Source organism: Ptychodera flava, chromosome 18, assembly GCF_041260155.1.
Source record: "Ptychodera flava strain L36383 chromosome 18, AS_Pfla_20210202, whole genome shotgun sequence".
Classification (NCBI taxonomy): Eukaryota; Metazoa; Hemichordata; class Enteropneusta; family Ptychoderidae; genus Ptychodera; species Ptychodera flava.
Window position 1 is genome coordinate 16,720,558 of NC_091945.1, and position 17,077 is coordinate 16,737,634.

General features: G+C 36.0%; 1 protein-coding gene across 3 annotated transcripts in view; it reads left to right on the top strand.

Moving 5' to 3' along the window:
- LOC139117011 (uncharacterized) overlaps positions 1-16,825 on the top strand; it is a 31,224-nt gene extending 14,399 nt beyond the window's left edge. For 2 of the 3 annotated variants that reach the window (XM_070679810.1, XM_070679809.1), the window contains exons 4-10: positions 5,152-5,346; positions 5,724-5,800; positions 7,233-7,407; positions 10,087-10,192; positions 11,041-11,087; positions 12,199-12,742; positions 14,572-15,113. In XM_070679810.1, coding sequence (XP_070535911.1) covers positions 5,152-5,346; positions 5,724-5,800; positions 7,233-7,407; positions 10,087-10,192; positions 11,041-11,087; positions 12,199-12,742; positions 14,572-14,839 — 1,412 coding nt within the window. In that variant the 3' untranslated portion in view covers positions 14,840-15,113. Of the gene's footprint in view, positions 1-5,151; positions 5,347-5,723; positions 5,801-7,232; positions 7,408-10,086; positions 10,193-11,040; positions 11,088-12,198; positions 12,743-14,571 lie in introns of all 3 variants that reach the window. The other variant, XM_070679808.1, reaches the window with a different exon arrangement.
- Positions 16,826-17,077: the final 252 nt, after the last annotated feature.

Here is a 17,077-nt window from a genome sequence, read left to right on the forward strand (position 1 = left end):
CAAATGTTTGAAACTTAAGAAGTTCAAGGTCATCAAAAGCATCATGTAACACTTTCATTGCACTGTTTACACAGATTGCATAATTGCTATAAATAGCACATGAGGAATCTTACAGGCCAGCTTTACCATAAAAACCCTATCACTTTGACCACTCTTTTAATTGACCACTCTATTTTTTTCCTCAAAAAGTAATCTTATTTTATCCTTACCAAGTCAACCATAAATGGAAATTAGAACTTTCTCTATCTCTATTTATTTGACCACCCTATCATGACAAACTATTTTGAGCAATTTCTTTTAGATAACATACAGGGCACAATAAATGACGGTTCAGAATATGTCAAAGTTGGGATTCAGGAAAGTTGCCTTTACATGTTTTAATCCTCCAAGATGGTAAGCATTTCACTATGAACTGTCAAAAAAAGTTGAACTTTCTGATAATTGTACACTAAAATTATTTTGGCTTTGATGATTTCCTAATTAATTCAATTATTTAAAATCATATTAATTATTTTTTCTGGGTGAATTGATAGGGTTTATACAGTACAAGAATTACATACAATGTAAGTCAAATTTTGATCAAAAATGACAAAAAAAATTCCTTAAAAATACAGATTTGCATATTTCATCACAATTTGAACAAATCTCAGTTGGGTTGTCCTTAGGGACCTGTATACCAAATAACAAAGCTGTCTGACCAGCGGTTATGAAGAAGATTTTTTACAAAAAACGCCTTTTTTGGCATTAATTTGCCTATTTTCAACAATATCAAAAAATTAAAAAAAATAGTTTCTCAAAATCATATTTTTCATCTACACAACAAATATCAAATCGGTAAGTACTGCGGTTCTCAAGATATTTGAGTGGACGGACGCCTCACAAACGGACATACATACATACATACATACATACATACATACATACATACATACATACATACATACATACATACATACATACATACATACATACATACATACATACATACATACAGACTGACGACGGACGCCGGACGGATACCCATCCCAATAGCTTCTATAGACTATAGTCTATAGTAGCTAAAAAGGTCAGGTTTTGTTTGTAAATAAACTTTGTAATACTGATACATCTGCTTATGTTGATTTTAGGAACACTGAACAAGGACATCCTTGCAAATGCATGTATTACTATTATATAATAATGGGCTCTTGTTTTTCATCTCTACCATAAATATGCAAGTATTAGCAAAATTTGAAGAAACTGAAGTAATACCTAGGAACCTTTAAAGATAATTGTGAGAAAATTGTGTTTTTCAAACAAAAACGAAAAAAAGGCCTAAAAAGTACGAAACTTTTCTTCTCAACTTGAATAAACCTCACTCAGGTTGTCCCTAGGAACCCACTTAACACATTTCAAAGTTGATAAAAAGGAAGAAATGCCCCAAAATACAAATATGTATATTTCACCATGATTTGAAAAATCTAACTGAACTCAGCCAAATGAGTTGCATACCAGTATTGAAAGCAATTAGACCAGCAGTTTCAGAGAATAAACAATTGTTGATAGATGACGTGTGACGACGGACAATCCACCTATCTGATATGCTCCACGTCACTGACAGCGGAGGTAAAAACTGCGTAACCACCTTAATTCCTGAAATATGATCGCTGTGTCATGAATATCTTGGTCCATTTAGTTGCGCTGATTTAATGACTGTCGGTTTCAATGTTACACATGTTGCTACAGCAAGTAGAATTGCAACCTTCAGTTCGCCTTTTTGAATCTATCCGCCTTTTGTTGAAAGTTTTGAATTTGTCTTTTGTTTTGAATTTTGTCTAGGCATGTACAATACACATATCATGCGCATATAATATCCTAGTAATTAAGTAACAAAGAACTCGTCAACATATAAAATAATTCAGCTTCATTGCGATATTTCTTATAAAACTGGAAAAGTGAGTTGAGTAAGTAATAAAATCAAACATCTTGAAATTAAACTTCACTAGTACTCCAAGGAAGTGATTCATTTGTTGTACATCCTATTGGTTTTGTGGTCATATACTCACTTATTTTTTCAGACATGGAAATTCACTAAACCTATGGTGATTAAAATACAATTAGTCACCTCCTAAGTAATCTTTATTTCATATATATTTCAATAAAGTAAAAAAGATTAAGTGGCATTTCTTTTTTCACGCAATATCATTGTCTCGATTTAGTTTGTGAAAAAATTGTTAAATCTAACGTAATGGATGTTTCAGAGGATGTTAATCAAAACAAGCGGGCGAAAAATGTGCAAATATTACGTCCACGTATCATTTAAGGTGCTATGGCTCACATCTTAATAAGCTCGGGGAACTCAACTTTTGGAAAGGTTTATTCAAAGCAACCAAAATTCGCAAATTTGAAACTGTTTTACATATTGTATAATCTAGACCGCGGAGAAAAAGTGTTCCCACAAGAAAACACTTAGTAGACTTGAATGTGAAAATTCAGTTCAATCTACTATTAACTGCAATCTGAGTCTAGGGTGTCACAAAGGGATGCTACAAATGTAAATACTGGAGTCTATCAGAAAAAGATGTATAATTTGTGAAAGAACAAAATATGTAATAAAGGGGCTAAACACGAGAACCCCTACATCAAGCAGTAGACTTTAGGCCAAACATAAGTCTTTGGGAAAATGCTGTAGAAAGGATGATGGCTATAACGTCTAGGGGTATTATAGCAGCAGAAGCACACTGCCACCGCAGCTGCTATACAGTACCCGGCAGAACTAACGCAACAAAAGGCAAGCCTCGGGCAGGCCACAGGCTTGCCCCAGGCAAGCTCAGGCTCACATAGGCTTGCCTGGGTCTGCTACAAAAACCCTTGATTTTACAGAATGCACAGTCTGAGCTTGTGTTTGATAGCTGGCATACCTGTACCAACATTACCTTGTCGTGATTGGCGACAGCAGCTGGAAAATTTGTCGTAGCTTATGCTTCGTTGTTACAATATTTGACAAATATTCGATATCATGGCTAATATGAACACATCTTGTAAGACTGAGTTTCTATCATATTTTATGTTAATGTAGCAGAAAAGTATTTGTGAAAAATGCTCTATTTTATCGAAATTCTGAGATGTTATGGGCATGACCTATTGACCTTTACCCAGAATGTTCAAGATCATTGGGTCAATTGAAAGGCCATGATGTGAGGTACCAGTGTCTGTCTTGTAATTACGTAAATATCTTTTACCGTTCCCTAGAAAATCAGTTTTATCTAAAATTCTTAGCTTTTAAGATTGTAAGTATTGTTGCTATGACAACAACTTTTGAGACAGAAAGCTACTTCTGCGACCTGTCCACCAAAGATTTTCAGAAAGTTCAGATTTTGGGCTTTCAGAAAATGTATGGTGGAATTTGCCCACCCAAATGGTACCAATAACCTATCTGGCTCATGATATACCAGTATTCATTTAAGATTGGTCACCTGGTGTATTACAATGAATGACCTTTGAACTGCCCCTTCCTGAGGTAATATTTAACGAAACTGCCTCTAGAGATCTTATAAGAGGCAAAGTTCAGATCAAAGTCTGACACAAGAAAATTCTGATGTGAGGCAAGGGGACCTGATTCCAATGACAAGCTCTAATTGAGACCAGTATATTGGTCATTCAGTGTATATACTTTCACCTTATACACATGAATGAATGAATTTTCATAGGTATGTGTGTAACTTACTTTAAACACAAAACCACATTTAACATATACCATTCTGGTCTCGGTAATTGTCAATGGTGTGACGTAGCACACAGATATACGTACATACATGTATGGTATTGGACTTATTTACAGTGACCTAATAATAGCTACAATATATATGTCTATGTAGCTGTAACCTTGTTATCGGAAAGGTTAGGCAACTGCAGGTCATTCAAATCCTTTTCTGTTTGCTGTTGTTAGCAAACGGAAACCACCAACCGTTATTTTATCATGATAGCTAAAAGAGCTCGATAACAGGTTTCAAGTGATAATTCATAATAAATTGATGCAGGACCAGTATGTGATCTGTGATATTAAATGCTGTCAGTGGTGTAATGTTTTATCAACACACAGAGTTCAAATTAACATGGTCAGCATTCAAGTTTTCATGGTGGCTGATACAAATTAATATTCTGCATGTAATCAAGTAACAATCAACGCCTCAGTTTCTAATGACCTGAGAAACAGGAATATTTCATACATTTTGGAAGTGTTTTAAAATTAAATTTCAAATTAGCTAGGGAAGACAGACATTTCGAATGACTTTCTGGTCAACATTTTTTTGTGTCATGGGACATGAATCTTATTTTTTGCTTCCTCAAGTTACCAACATGTAATATTGATTGCTCTGATTATGCTGCAGATCGGCAAGTGTGAAATAAATGTACGTGCCTCAGGGACAAATTTCTGAACTTTCAAACTTACAATTCTGTGCATCACATGGCCAGTCACAACAGAGAGACTGCTTTCACCAACTTGTTTTTTGACATTTTTTTGTGTGCACGTGGGCTTGGCCACTTCGCATCGTGCACATAGTAAACTTGATAGAATAAAAAAGTTCAGAACTTTCATTTTGAAAATGTAAAAGTCAGTGAAATTGTTACTGTGCTCAACATTATGAGACTGATACTGCATTCACATGTGTCAAATGCAATGTTATCTCTAAACTTGATAATTGACAATTAATAATTTCAGCAATAGTCTGTGCATGCCTATAATATTGTACAACGGCAGTTTCATAATTTCACTTGTGTTCTCATTTTAGTTATACTTTGAACAAATTTTTCCTAAAAACAGTCTGGAAAGACCCCCACATATATTCGCCTTATTTATTTATTTATTTATTTACTTTTATTTACTTTTTATGCTTTTCTATTTATATCTGTATCATTTATGGCACCATTTTAATGATCATTGCTCTTGTTTGTCTTTTTAATTGTTTTACGACTGAATTTAATCTTCAGTTGTTTATTTGGGTTTGATAGGAAGGCAATTTATTTATTAATTTATTTATTTTGCTTTTTAGTTAGTTATTTTACGTCTAACTTGCAAATGTAAGCAAGAATTTTGTTTTACTTTAATAAAACTTTGAATTATGTGAAATAAATCCTTATTTTTCATGATATTCCTATTATCACTGATAGGTCTTCCTCTACCAGTTCCACTTCAAATCCCGATATCCCAGCCAATACTTCCAGCTCCTGAGCCGTTACCTCCAAGCTTTGATTTCATGGATCAGCCCTCATTCTTCGGCAGCGAAGATGCACCCGAGGATATTCCGTTATCTGCCTATGAGGACATGGAAAACAGTATCGAAGTTGACATCTTGCAAAAGAAAGGTATCTGTAAACTGTGAAACCTCACAAAACGCATTTTTGTCAAAGTTTTTGTAAAAAATGTTTGCATGAATGAATATTTCACATTTTTATAATTACGTATATTTTGCAAAGAAAAGAAAGTGCTGCCCAGTTGAGCTGTACAGTGTTGGAGAATTTCTTGCTGCGAGTGATAATAGTGAAAAACACTGTCTGATAGTCTTCACTGTCATTACTTCTCTCAACCTTCCTTAATAACAGAAATCAATTTTAAAAAATGTACCAGCAGTATGTATGATTTCTGAAAATGTGACACTAATCAGAACAATGGGATAAAGAAACACAAAGTTTTCATGAATTCCTCCACTTCAATCATGCTGGTGTTTTCGTTTGAATTTCAGGTTTGGTTGGTTCCATCAACTCTGCGGTAGATCTGATTCTTGAGCACTTTGGCAAGAGCCGGCAGATTTGCAGCAAGGTAAGTCGGCTATAAATATCTTTCAAAGACAGTACTTCTGTGTGGTTTATTGGTAATGTGGTATGAGGAAATAGCACTTGCAAATCATTTCGCCCCAGGAGAGTAATCACAGCTGTCTCCAGTAAAAGGAATCCCTTTTAGTCTGATTAAGTCAATTTTCCATGTACATGTGAAGTCTGGCCACAACAAATAGCCATTGCTAAAGCTTTTCAATACATTGTTTTAAAAAAGTGAGCTCTTTGTTGTCTTGTTGCCAAGGACGGGGACATTTGTAAAGTTTTTCTTTGAACTCCCACGGATGCATTACTGTGAAGAGATTTTGTCGTGTATGAATGAATGGATGAGTTCAGCAAGATTTCAGCGTGAAAGCAATGGTGAGATTAGCTTCCTGGAACTAATGAAAAGATGGTTTTGACCAAAGAATCAGGAATAAGCTCAAGTCAAACATTGTAATGTTATTTTGGAACAGCCCTTGCAACATTTTATTGTAACTTTTTGTAGTTTTAACTTAATCTCTTTGTAAATTTAACTTCATCTCTTCCCATCAACTGTTTTTGTCAGCATTACTTGGCCTTTTACTTCAAGTTATAATAGATTTTGAGTTTTAATCCTTTGAGCGCCAAAGTCTATTTTTGTCCCCTTTATAAAATAAACCCCAGTCAATTTTTCTAAGATTTTTGCCAAAATTTTGAGAAAAATCTGTAGCAAATGAAATGTGATGTCTATTTGGTCCAACATTATCAAAAAATTACAGAAAAATTCATAAAAATTGATAAAATTTGGCACTAAAATTTTGGCGGGAGAAAATTACAGCACTCAAAGGGTTAATCTTCAACACATCATCTCAGAGCACTTCGACGACAGTCATCTTTACTTAATAGTCTATCAGAAGATTTCTTTCCTTTTGTGTAAATGAGCCCATGTGCAAAGAGTTGAAAAATAAAAGGATTACGGAATGTTATTTAGGAGTGTGGGAACTACAAATCAGAAGTACATGCTCACATTGATCTCCATGTCAATTTGAAGTATCTCTAAATTACATGATTCTTTTTATACATGTATGTTAACCATGTAATACGTCTTCAGTTAAATTGATTGTTATGTGTCAAGTATGGTATATTTACTTGATGAGCTTTGAAATTGTTGTGCAAGGTTCACCTCCAACTATTGCAGAAGGTTTTATTAAGCAAAGTATGAACAGCAGCATCTCAGGTACATACACTGTATCAGGACGGTCACCCTTAGTGCCCAGACATTTCACACCTGCCCGTTTGGGCTAGACTTAGTGATAGGGTGGGGATATTGTGTGGTAGATAGATATCCAGGGGGTGACTGCCCTAGAGTGATACATCTATACATTCTTCATGTGATGACTGAGTTTAGCTAACCTCCTGTAATTTTCTAACTTTTCCATGAATATTTTTTGTATCAGATGCGACTTGGAGACTCCTACTACACACCAGATATTGGTCACATTGTACTTCGATACCTCTGCCCTGCTCTAGCTGCCATGTTGACCGACGGTATGCAGCCTTTCATCCGGAATGTCATTGTTGGGCGTGTGAAAAACACTGTCTGGCATGTTGTGCAGGCAGTTACACAGTTAGGTATGTGATCATCGTAATCAATGCAGTATGACAGCACAGGACACAAAATACCATTTTTTTTGGGTAACTTTACCGATATCACCATGTGATTATCCTTGAAGATTTCATGGGTTATTTTCAGAATAACACTTACTTTCAGTGTTACAAAAATTAATGAATCATCTGAAATTAGCATTGTAGCTATAATAATACCATAGACCCATAAATACGCCATAAATACTCTTGTCAAAAGCCTTCAGTTTGAATTTAAACTCTGCTTTTTTCATATGAACCAGTCAATAAATACACTTTGATATGAGAGTTATTTGTGTTCATTTATACCATGTTCATGGAAAATATATTTTGGATTCGAATTTTCTTGGTTCACATCCAGTTAGCAGTCACTGCTTGATACAGTTTCTGAGGGACGGACCACTAGATCATTAGACGGGGAGGTCAGCATGCTGACCAGCAAATTTTTCTCATGCTAAACTTTTATAGGTTATGCAGATTTTGCATGGTGTGGATTTCAGATTGTCACACTTATTTTGAGTGACTTTCCAGGTGAATATTTTTTCCACAAACTGTGTGGCTGCACATTTTTTCACAGGATTGCCTCACAGATTGTTTCAGTAAAAATCTTCCCAATTTTTGACAGACCCCCATCTCTAATGCTTGATCCATTGCCAGCTTTAACCAGTTTGGTTAACTTGGGAACCCAGTCATTTCATGTAAAAAGCAATCGTAAGATTGTACATGTATGTTTATGGATTCCAAAGCATACAGTTTGCAATGTTTTCTCCGGGTCCTGAGAGAGGTGTTTAAGATTCCTGCGACATACCGTCCGTGCTGGTTTGCAGATATCCTGTTGCAATACAAAGCAACTCTCCTGCAATAGTGCTGCACATAAGCGTGAATTACTTTCAATAGAATTAGAACAAAGGACAGTCTGTGAATTCAAACTATGTGTTTCTTCCTAAATAAAAGTATATTTATAAGTCTTCCTTGATTGTGTTGATATACAAAGTACTTATGCCACCATTGTCAAACACAATGCACTATGTACAATAAGTCGAATATGCAATGTTTTTGTTGATGTGATTTTAGAGTACACAGAAGTTGAGTCTTCAACAATGACATATTGGGCATTATTCATGTACAGGTTGTGCTGAGGAGTTGAACTTCTAGGCACATCAATGATTTAGGAGAGAGTTGTAAAAGAGATATGGTGTAGTTCTGAAGCAGATTTAAAAGTTACATATATTTGTCAGACACAAGAAACCTGGTATTTCATCACCAAGATTGTTTTGGACTTCCAGTTTTGAATAGGATAGACGGACTAATATACTAGGAAATACGGGAAACATGGATGAGAGAACGATCTGAGTTTGTAATGTTTCTCAGAAGTAATTTAAAATGTGTGAAACTTTGTTCATGTAATCAAGGCGTTTTTCAGTACACGGATGTAGCCAGGTAGCAGGAGATACATGTAAGTCCTGTTGCACAAACATAATTTTCCATGGACTCGAAGATGGTTCTTTGCTGACATTGGAAGCCATTATGTGGAATAATTGATGTTTATATATTGAATTGTGTCAATGACTCCAGGGCCTCTACTTCATAACATGTGCACTGCATTACATAAAACCCACAAAAATACATTGTACAATGGTTAGATTCCAATGGAGCATTGTTGTACAATGTTGTCTCAATGCTTTTCTTCAACTGTGCATAAAATCAAACACTTTTAGACAATACAGCACAACACAGCATATTCTAAATATGTTGTCTACTGTAGACTGTTATAGGGCTTGATTTAACAATAAAAGTCATGTTAGCACATTGTTAATCAAAATCATGTATGCACAAGAAACCCGACTACTGTAACAACCGCAGTAATCCAATTGCCCCAGGTGTTTTCGGAAATCACATTCCTGGGCATCTGAACTGCTCAGGTCAGATGAGTAGGAGCACTGTACATGTAATGCCGCCCTTTGACACAAGCAATCAAGGCAGAGTGACCTAAAAATAAGTGTATATGGCAGTACTAGTTGTATATTGTGATTCAAAAACAGTAACACTGTCGGTGATCCAGACGTGGCAAACACACCCCCCTCCCTTCACTTTTGTAGGATTTCAGATCAGCCAATACTAGATTAACCCAATGGCACTGCCTTTAGCACCAAGCTGTTAAATAATTAGTTGGAAGAATAATATTACATGTAAATTAGCATAGAATTGCATATACCTTACATATCAATATTAATTCGGATTAATGGTCCCCAAGTTACACTGTATGTGTAGGTATCCATATACCGGTAGAGATTGCTTACGGTACACTGTACATGTACATTGCTCTTCATATGTAAAATCACAGCAAATTACTCTGAAATATGTATTCATCTAATAGATCATACTGTGCTACGTACAAAACAGCATAAAAACAACCCTCCATTTACTTTTGTAGAGGTTTACTATACAACGTTGAATCAATTTTTGTAACCAGTAGACAGTTACAAATGACAGACATCATACAGTTACCCACAGGGAGGCCAGTCCATGTTTCTCATTATGCCTATGTATTACATTTCAGTTTACTGGTGATACTATTATAGTAGAGGCGTATTGAAATAATTCAAGCTATGATATATTCAGTAAATTGAAACCTGAATCTCTAACGTTCATCCACACTGTTTTCAGGTCCTGCAACCAAACAGATGCATGAAATCCTGTCTCACGTTTCAAACCAAGGCTACCTCGCGGATCCAGCGATGAAATTCAATGCATTCGTCTTCGGACTTCTCAAGTAAGTTGTAATTATTAAAATGGCATCCATAGCTCACTGTTTAATCTCATACATTCTTGCATAGGAAAAGTGCCTGCCACTCGTAATGGCTTCTGATTGTAATTACGAGGGGTGTATCAGCATGATGAATCAATGTGTGGTAGATGATAAGATTGAATTTATATTCATCAGAACAGTCCATTTGAAGCAAGTTACAGTCTCTCACCCTGTTATCCCATTATTTTTTAAATAATCAAATGTTCATAACTGCTGGGTATATTGCACTATTCTACATCTGTGTTGCATTTTTCTCATTGATTACTATACATACATCAATGATATGTGTGAGGACGCTTTCAGCTGAAAACAGAAATAGACTGATGAAGTGTCTAAGCTTAGGATCTTATAGCTTGTACAGCAACTTGCCAAGCATGTAGTTGGCTGTGAGCATCTCCCTGATGTGCATGCGTTGACTTTACCAGACGATAAGACTTTTTTTCCATGACACAAATATTAACTGCCTTTATGCTTGTGAGTGCACCATCACACATCCCAGCCCCAGCTTCAGTTTATTTTTCAAGTTTGATCAAGCAGTAAAGTTACAATTACTTAAGAATGAAAAGATAAATTTACGGGCACCAATATTTTCATTGCAATGGGATGAAATGTATAAGATTGATCCAACAGCAGCAATCATGACTATCTGATGTGCAGGTGTTAAATCTACAGGACAATTTGACTTTTTTTCTGTCTCACTTTTCAATTGAAAGTGCATTCCAAAGCATACTCTGGGCAAGCTTCTGGGCTCAGCCCTATTGTATTAGTATTTTGGAATATATGTTAGAATTGATTTATTTTTTTCCCAACAGTGCCAAGTGTTTAGAGGTGTGGTTACAACATGTGGTATCAAGAACAGGTAGGTTTTCATTTTTTTCCCCATGCTCATCCACAGATTCATACATCATTCATTCATTTGTTCGTCCGTCCATTCATTCATTCATTCATTCATCTAACTCTCTACATCGACACATATCTCACTGAGTGCTGTAAACTCTTGATGACCACTACAAATTTCAAATCTAGTGAGCTTTCCTTGCATTACTTGACCTTGGAGTGATACAAACCAGTACAAGTTATTACTGAGTTCAAGTTCACCAGTACTTCTAAGCTTTACATGTATAAATTTATGGACCTTTATCACAGTGAGAATTTGACTTGCATTGACAAAAGTTGTGTTCAAAAATGTTACTTCAAATAATCTTCTTCTCTCTGACATTGTGAACTGAGTACATTTTCATTATTGATCTCTTAGTTTTTCATAAAGTTGCATTGTAATCAGAATGGATTAGCATATCGGCAATGCAGAGGGTTTTAGGAATTTCAAATCAGAATTTGCTGTTCCCACACTGTATCTATCATACATCATCAGTTGATCAACGTTAGTACAGTAACTACACATGTCGTCACATGCACTCAGTGAGATGCTTTTCCAAAAGCAAAGAATTAGGTTAATTATCAAAACTGAGATATAAATAAATGTGATAAGCGCAGTGATATGTAAAGTGACCGTTGATGACTTGCTGATATGGGGTTCCACACCGTGCACATGATGCAGAAATTACCATCAACCTCTCTGGTCAAAGGTCAAATAAGGTCAAGCCTAGCATGTGAGACCTACATACCAACATGTATAATGTGATGGTTGGCATGATATGCAGTGTGACATACCAGTAATGGCAGTTGATGTGCGGTATTTTGACATAATGACCTGCAAAACACTATCAGCCAGTCAGGTGCCATGTCAAAGGTCAAATAAGGTCAGGGTATCATGTGAGGCACACCATGGATGTAATTTTCTGTTGCAAGTTCCATTGCTACATATGTCACAATCAGACTTTCAGCACTCAATATACATAATTGTTTGATTCAAGACAAAATATTTGGAACTATGTAAAAATTGCAGACTTCATGATGCCTGTGAAATTCAGAGGTATTCATTCAAAACTGTACATGTTTTATTATGACAGATATTCTGGAGAAATTGTACAAGCCGGATTCTTTCCTTCGTCTTGCTGACGGTCTTCTCAAACCACTGCTGCAAGAATTATCTGTGGCTATTCAACCCCTGTGTGAATTACCGTTGAAGTTAGACTATAAATTTGAATACAATCACATCCAAGATATGAAGGCACGGGAAGAGGGAAAAAATAGACTTCGAGAGGAACACGAGAAGAAACTTCCCTTCTCCCCTTTCCAACTGATGAAAAAAGTCACCAGGAAAACATACGAGAGAGTGTCAAATCACACACACGGAAGATGCTCCAGTGAAAAGAAGTTCTTTGAAGAGGGCGGAGGGGACGATTCTGGAAAAGGGTGGAGTGTGAACTGGATGAAAGGTTTGGTCAGTTCGGGATCCAATCAAACTGAGAAACATGTCGAAAAATACCCACCAATCAAATCAACGCTTAAAACAGCAGAGACAAAATTCCAAGACAAACATTGCCCTGGAACTAAATCTGACCTACCGTCAGATAAAGGAAAAACTGCCAGATGGAGTCTTTTTGGATCAAGGTATGGTACAATTTTTATTCAGATGCTTGTAGATTTGAACATTTTTGGATCATGGTATGGTACAAATTTTTCTTCCATACGATGTAAATTTGAACCTTAAGTAAACAGTCTCTGAGAAGGATGGGAACATTTGCTCATCAGAATCGATTACTGATCATTACAAGCAGGAAATTTTTGTCATTTTGTTGAGATAATTTCACGAGAAGAAAAACAAAAACAAAAAGAATCCTACAAATTTCATGAGATTCTGCATTATTTATTGTATGTGCCGAAACATGTATTGCTCAAATAAAATAACAATTTTTTTTACTTTTACTGCTGGAGTATTATTAAGTGCAGTAAAAGTACTTATTCAGAGAGAGTGACCCTGAATCTTAAATGTAAAAATTATCAGTTGTTCCTGGATTAACTCTTTGAGTGCTGTAATTTTTCCCACCAAAATTTTAGTGCAACATTTTACCAATTTTCATGAATTTTCGTCTCGTTTTTTTTATAATTTGGGACAAAATGGACATTGCATTATATTGGCTACAGTTTTTTATCAAAACTTTTCACAAAAATCTGAAAAAAATTGACTGAGTTATATTTAATATAGGCAAAAACTGACTTTGGCACTCAAAGGGTTCAAAGCAAAAATATCAAGTGCCCAAATTGAGATATACAGCACAATACAAGGCACATGAATTTTATGCAATGATAATGAGTTATTATCATCAACTTTGCATACCAGACTATTTGCATACGCAGCATAAATGAAAAATGTGACATTTTGGATGTACACGTAAAAACGTGTATGACACATGCCACTGAGAAAACTACGATAGAATACAAATTGTAAAGAGCCACAATGCAGTACCAACCAGTGTGTCTCATCTCTGGCCCAGCCCTGCACACATTGTAAAAGCTGCAGTGTTCAGCAACAAACAGCCCATTGTGTTCTGGCTAACTCCATTATTGTCATGTCACTCAAATTACCCTTTCTTCTCAATCAGCTTAAATCACAAACCAGACACACTGTGGTAAAAAAGATTTAACACCAAAATCTCCTGCAAGTACAAACATAATACACAATAAGTAATTTTACCCATAATTCTCCTGGATCTACACACACACACACACACACACACACACAGAGGTTATTGAACTGATTAACTTGCTAGTATATGCTGATGATCTTGTATTTATTTCAGAATCAGAATCAGGATTACAATGTTGCTTTGACAAACTTTATTCATACTGTAGTGACCGGAATTTGGAAGTTACCACAGACAAAACCAAAATCACTGTCTCCAACAAAAATGCCAAGGTCCTTCAACATAAAGTTTTCAATTGTAAGAATTGAATACAATTGAATTAGCCTTTAGCAGACAATATGTGAGTTCACAAATCAAGCAATGATTGTGGGTAACCTCACTGTTTGATAGACTCGGTGTATTGATAAGAACTGGGCAGTATCCTACATGACAATGTGTGATGGCCATCCATACAATGTATGTCATGTTTGTAGGGAACTTTTGTTTGATATTGTATTCAGAAATATTTTTAGGATGTCAATCATGCAGGATTGTCAGATACCCTGGATCTCTCATCTCTCATATTGAACACTTCAGCCTTGATGATAATGCACTGACAGATCCAGCTTATCCACTCTGCAGTTCTGTAATCTTTATGGTAATAGTGCAACTGTATTCAATTCACGTGTGTTGAATTCTGAACACTTCCCTTTCATTCCAGTGTTTACAGTTTGTGTGTGCACAGAATACGAATGACCCGTAAGATTGCACAATACAGTAATTTTTATTTGTCATCTCTGTTTGTATTATGTGCAGCATTTCAAAGGCGCTTGACAACATGATTGTCGAAGGAGGCAGTTCTTTGATCTACGGACGTCTGAGTCACCGAGACTCTTTCAGACTTCGCCGAAGAGGGGTGACTTCAGAGACGGCCATACCTGCTCACTTTGCCGACGAGCTGATGGGGCCGCGACCTGACCCGGCCGGCGCGTCCGACAGCAATGCGTCATCGCCTGAATGGAATCTGTCATGCACTCAGCTGATGCAAAGTGAAGCCATAAAGCGGCAAACAAAGTCATCATGATCCGATTTTCAAAGTGAAGTCAGTAGTGTAAAACTGACCACATTTTTAAGCATCACCATATAAATATTTCTGTACATCACAACTTCCATTACATCGTCAAAGAAACTGAATAACTTCCATTACATCGTCAAAGAAACTGAATTCCAAGAATAATGACATTTTTTTTTAAGCTAGTAAGTTACCTCAGTCATCACAGTAAGAAAGTAACCAAACATCCTCAAGTATGATATGACATGTACCTTAATCTAATAGAATTCACCATTTCCTACCCTACAAGAGAAAGGAAAAATACACAATTTCATTTATGTTGGCAGGCCTATCAAATTTTTCATACACACAGACTGCTACTCCTAAGAGCTGTGTTTTACATGTATGGTCATAACATACTATAAACAGTATTGTTTTACAGGCTGAACTCAATATCTGACGATACCATGCCATTCTTTCAATTCTTTTCTGATAGATTAGAATGGTCCTGTTGATCTAGACAAGCAGTGTACAGTATTCTGAGCAAACACAGTATTCATTCATAGCCTAAAAAAGCCATCTGACATTGAGAGTTCGTTGACACTAAAATGAAAGAAGTCGCTGTGTGCTGAATGTAAGATACCGTACATTGTACAAATAATAAGACCAGAGTACTGGTAAAGTCGCTGTTTTAAAACTTGAGTGATTCCTTTCATCGGGGAAATTTCTTTTACTGTTGACACTTTGTTTACTGTTCCAAGTCCCATTTTTTACAGCCCTAAAAATCTAAAGTCGTTCACTCATCAATTACCCAGCAGCCATACATCTTTTGAAGTTGCAAAATCTGCGTTAGCTTTCTGTAGCAGCCTTCAGAAATCTGTTGTTCTTATGGTTCAGGCTGATTTTTAACAGGCTTGTTTTTGCTTGTAGAACCTTACGTTGGCCCCTTCTGGATCCTTGAAAGCCATACTGAATGACACATCATAAGGCCAAGTCTTTTAAAGGCAGCACTTTCTTCGTTCATTGAGGGTATTAAGTTGTTTTGCACGGTCATTTTTTGTGTGTTTCCACACATACTAGTGCCCCGGGTAAGAATGATGCTACAATGACGTACAATATCTATTCAGACATCTTTTTTTTAAATGCCAAAACGAGTGGGGGATGAAACCCTTCAGGGAATCACTATGCTTACTGTGAGAACAGCATAACAACACTGCAGTCAGTGTATCCTCGAAACCTTTTCTAACAAGTTCAGTGGAGCATTCATGTGTGTATGAATATATCAAACTGTGTAAAGGTGCATGTAAGGTGTTCTGTCTGTTACTGTGAGAAAGTAAAGACTGTCAATCTTTTTCTAGGAGTGGCATTTTACCAAACCACTGAATAATTTCAAACTACAGGAAATCAGAACTGTGACATGTTCATTTGAAAATGATGTATCTCTCAATGTTATCTTAAATGTTGGGGCTGTCCTTTTTTGGAGTATCTATCATCATTCTGCCCTGTAGTGTAACAGAAATTTTGAGTTTGATTGAATAGTGCTTTCACAATTACTGCCTGGCAGTCACTTTAAGGTGAGACTTTCATGGTTGGCTTTCTCAGACCAGCGCTAATTTTGTGGATGTAGCTAGACATCTGTTGTAAATAATAGGGAAGTGTGAGAATCAATGGCTTGTTGCTCTATAGTCATTCTAGTACCTGTTTCAGATTAACCTGTTCAATCATAAAATTTAAAATCACAAAGTGTGAAAGACTGATGATATGCAGGTGAAATCTGAAGAATATTTTCAAAGATAGAGACTAGTATTTCTGCCAAGAAGTATTTCGTGAGATGGATGTGAACCTGGTAACTCTGATATGCTCTTGCAATTCAGAACCCATCATTTTCAAAGACCTTTAGTGAATTAGATGCATTTCAGTGCTTATGGAAAGCATTTCTTTGGTAAACGTACAAATATTAATGTGATATCATGTAATTAGCTTAATTAAGGTGATCTCTGAACTGTGTGTCAATCAGTCAAAAAAACAGCAGTTACCGTAAGGTTTTTATTTACAGCAATCTTTGAAACTCTCTGACAGGTACATTCATGATTACACAGTCTCTAACAAATGCATTATCACTGTATTAAGACCATCATAATGTTATTTTCTGGAAGTATTTTCTATTCAAGACTTTGTGTAGACTTAGAGGTCTATAATAATGATATGACACCACAATCATCACTATTTATTGACCACATGTACCAGCAAGGTATATATGGTATGTTTTAA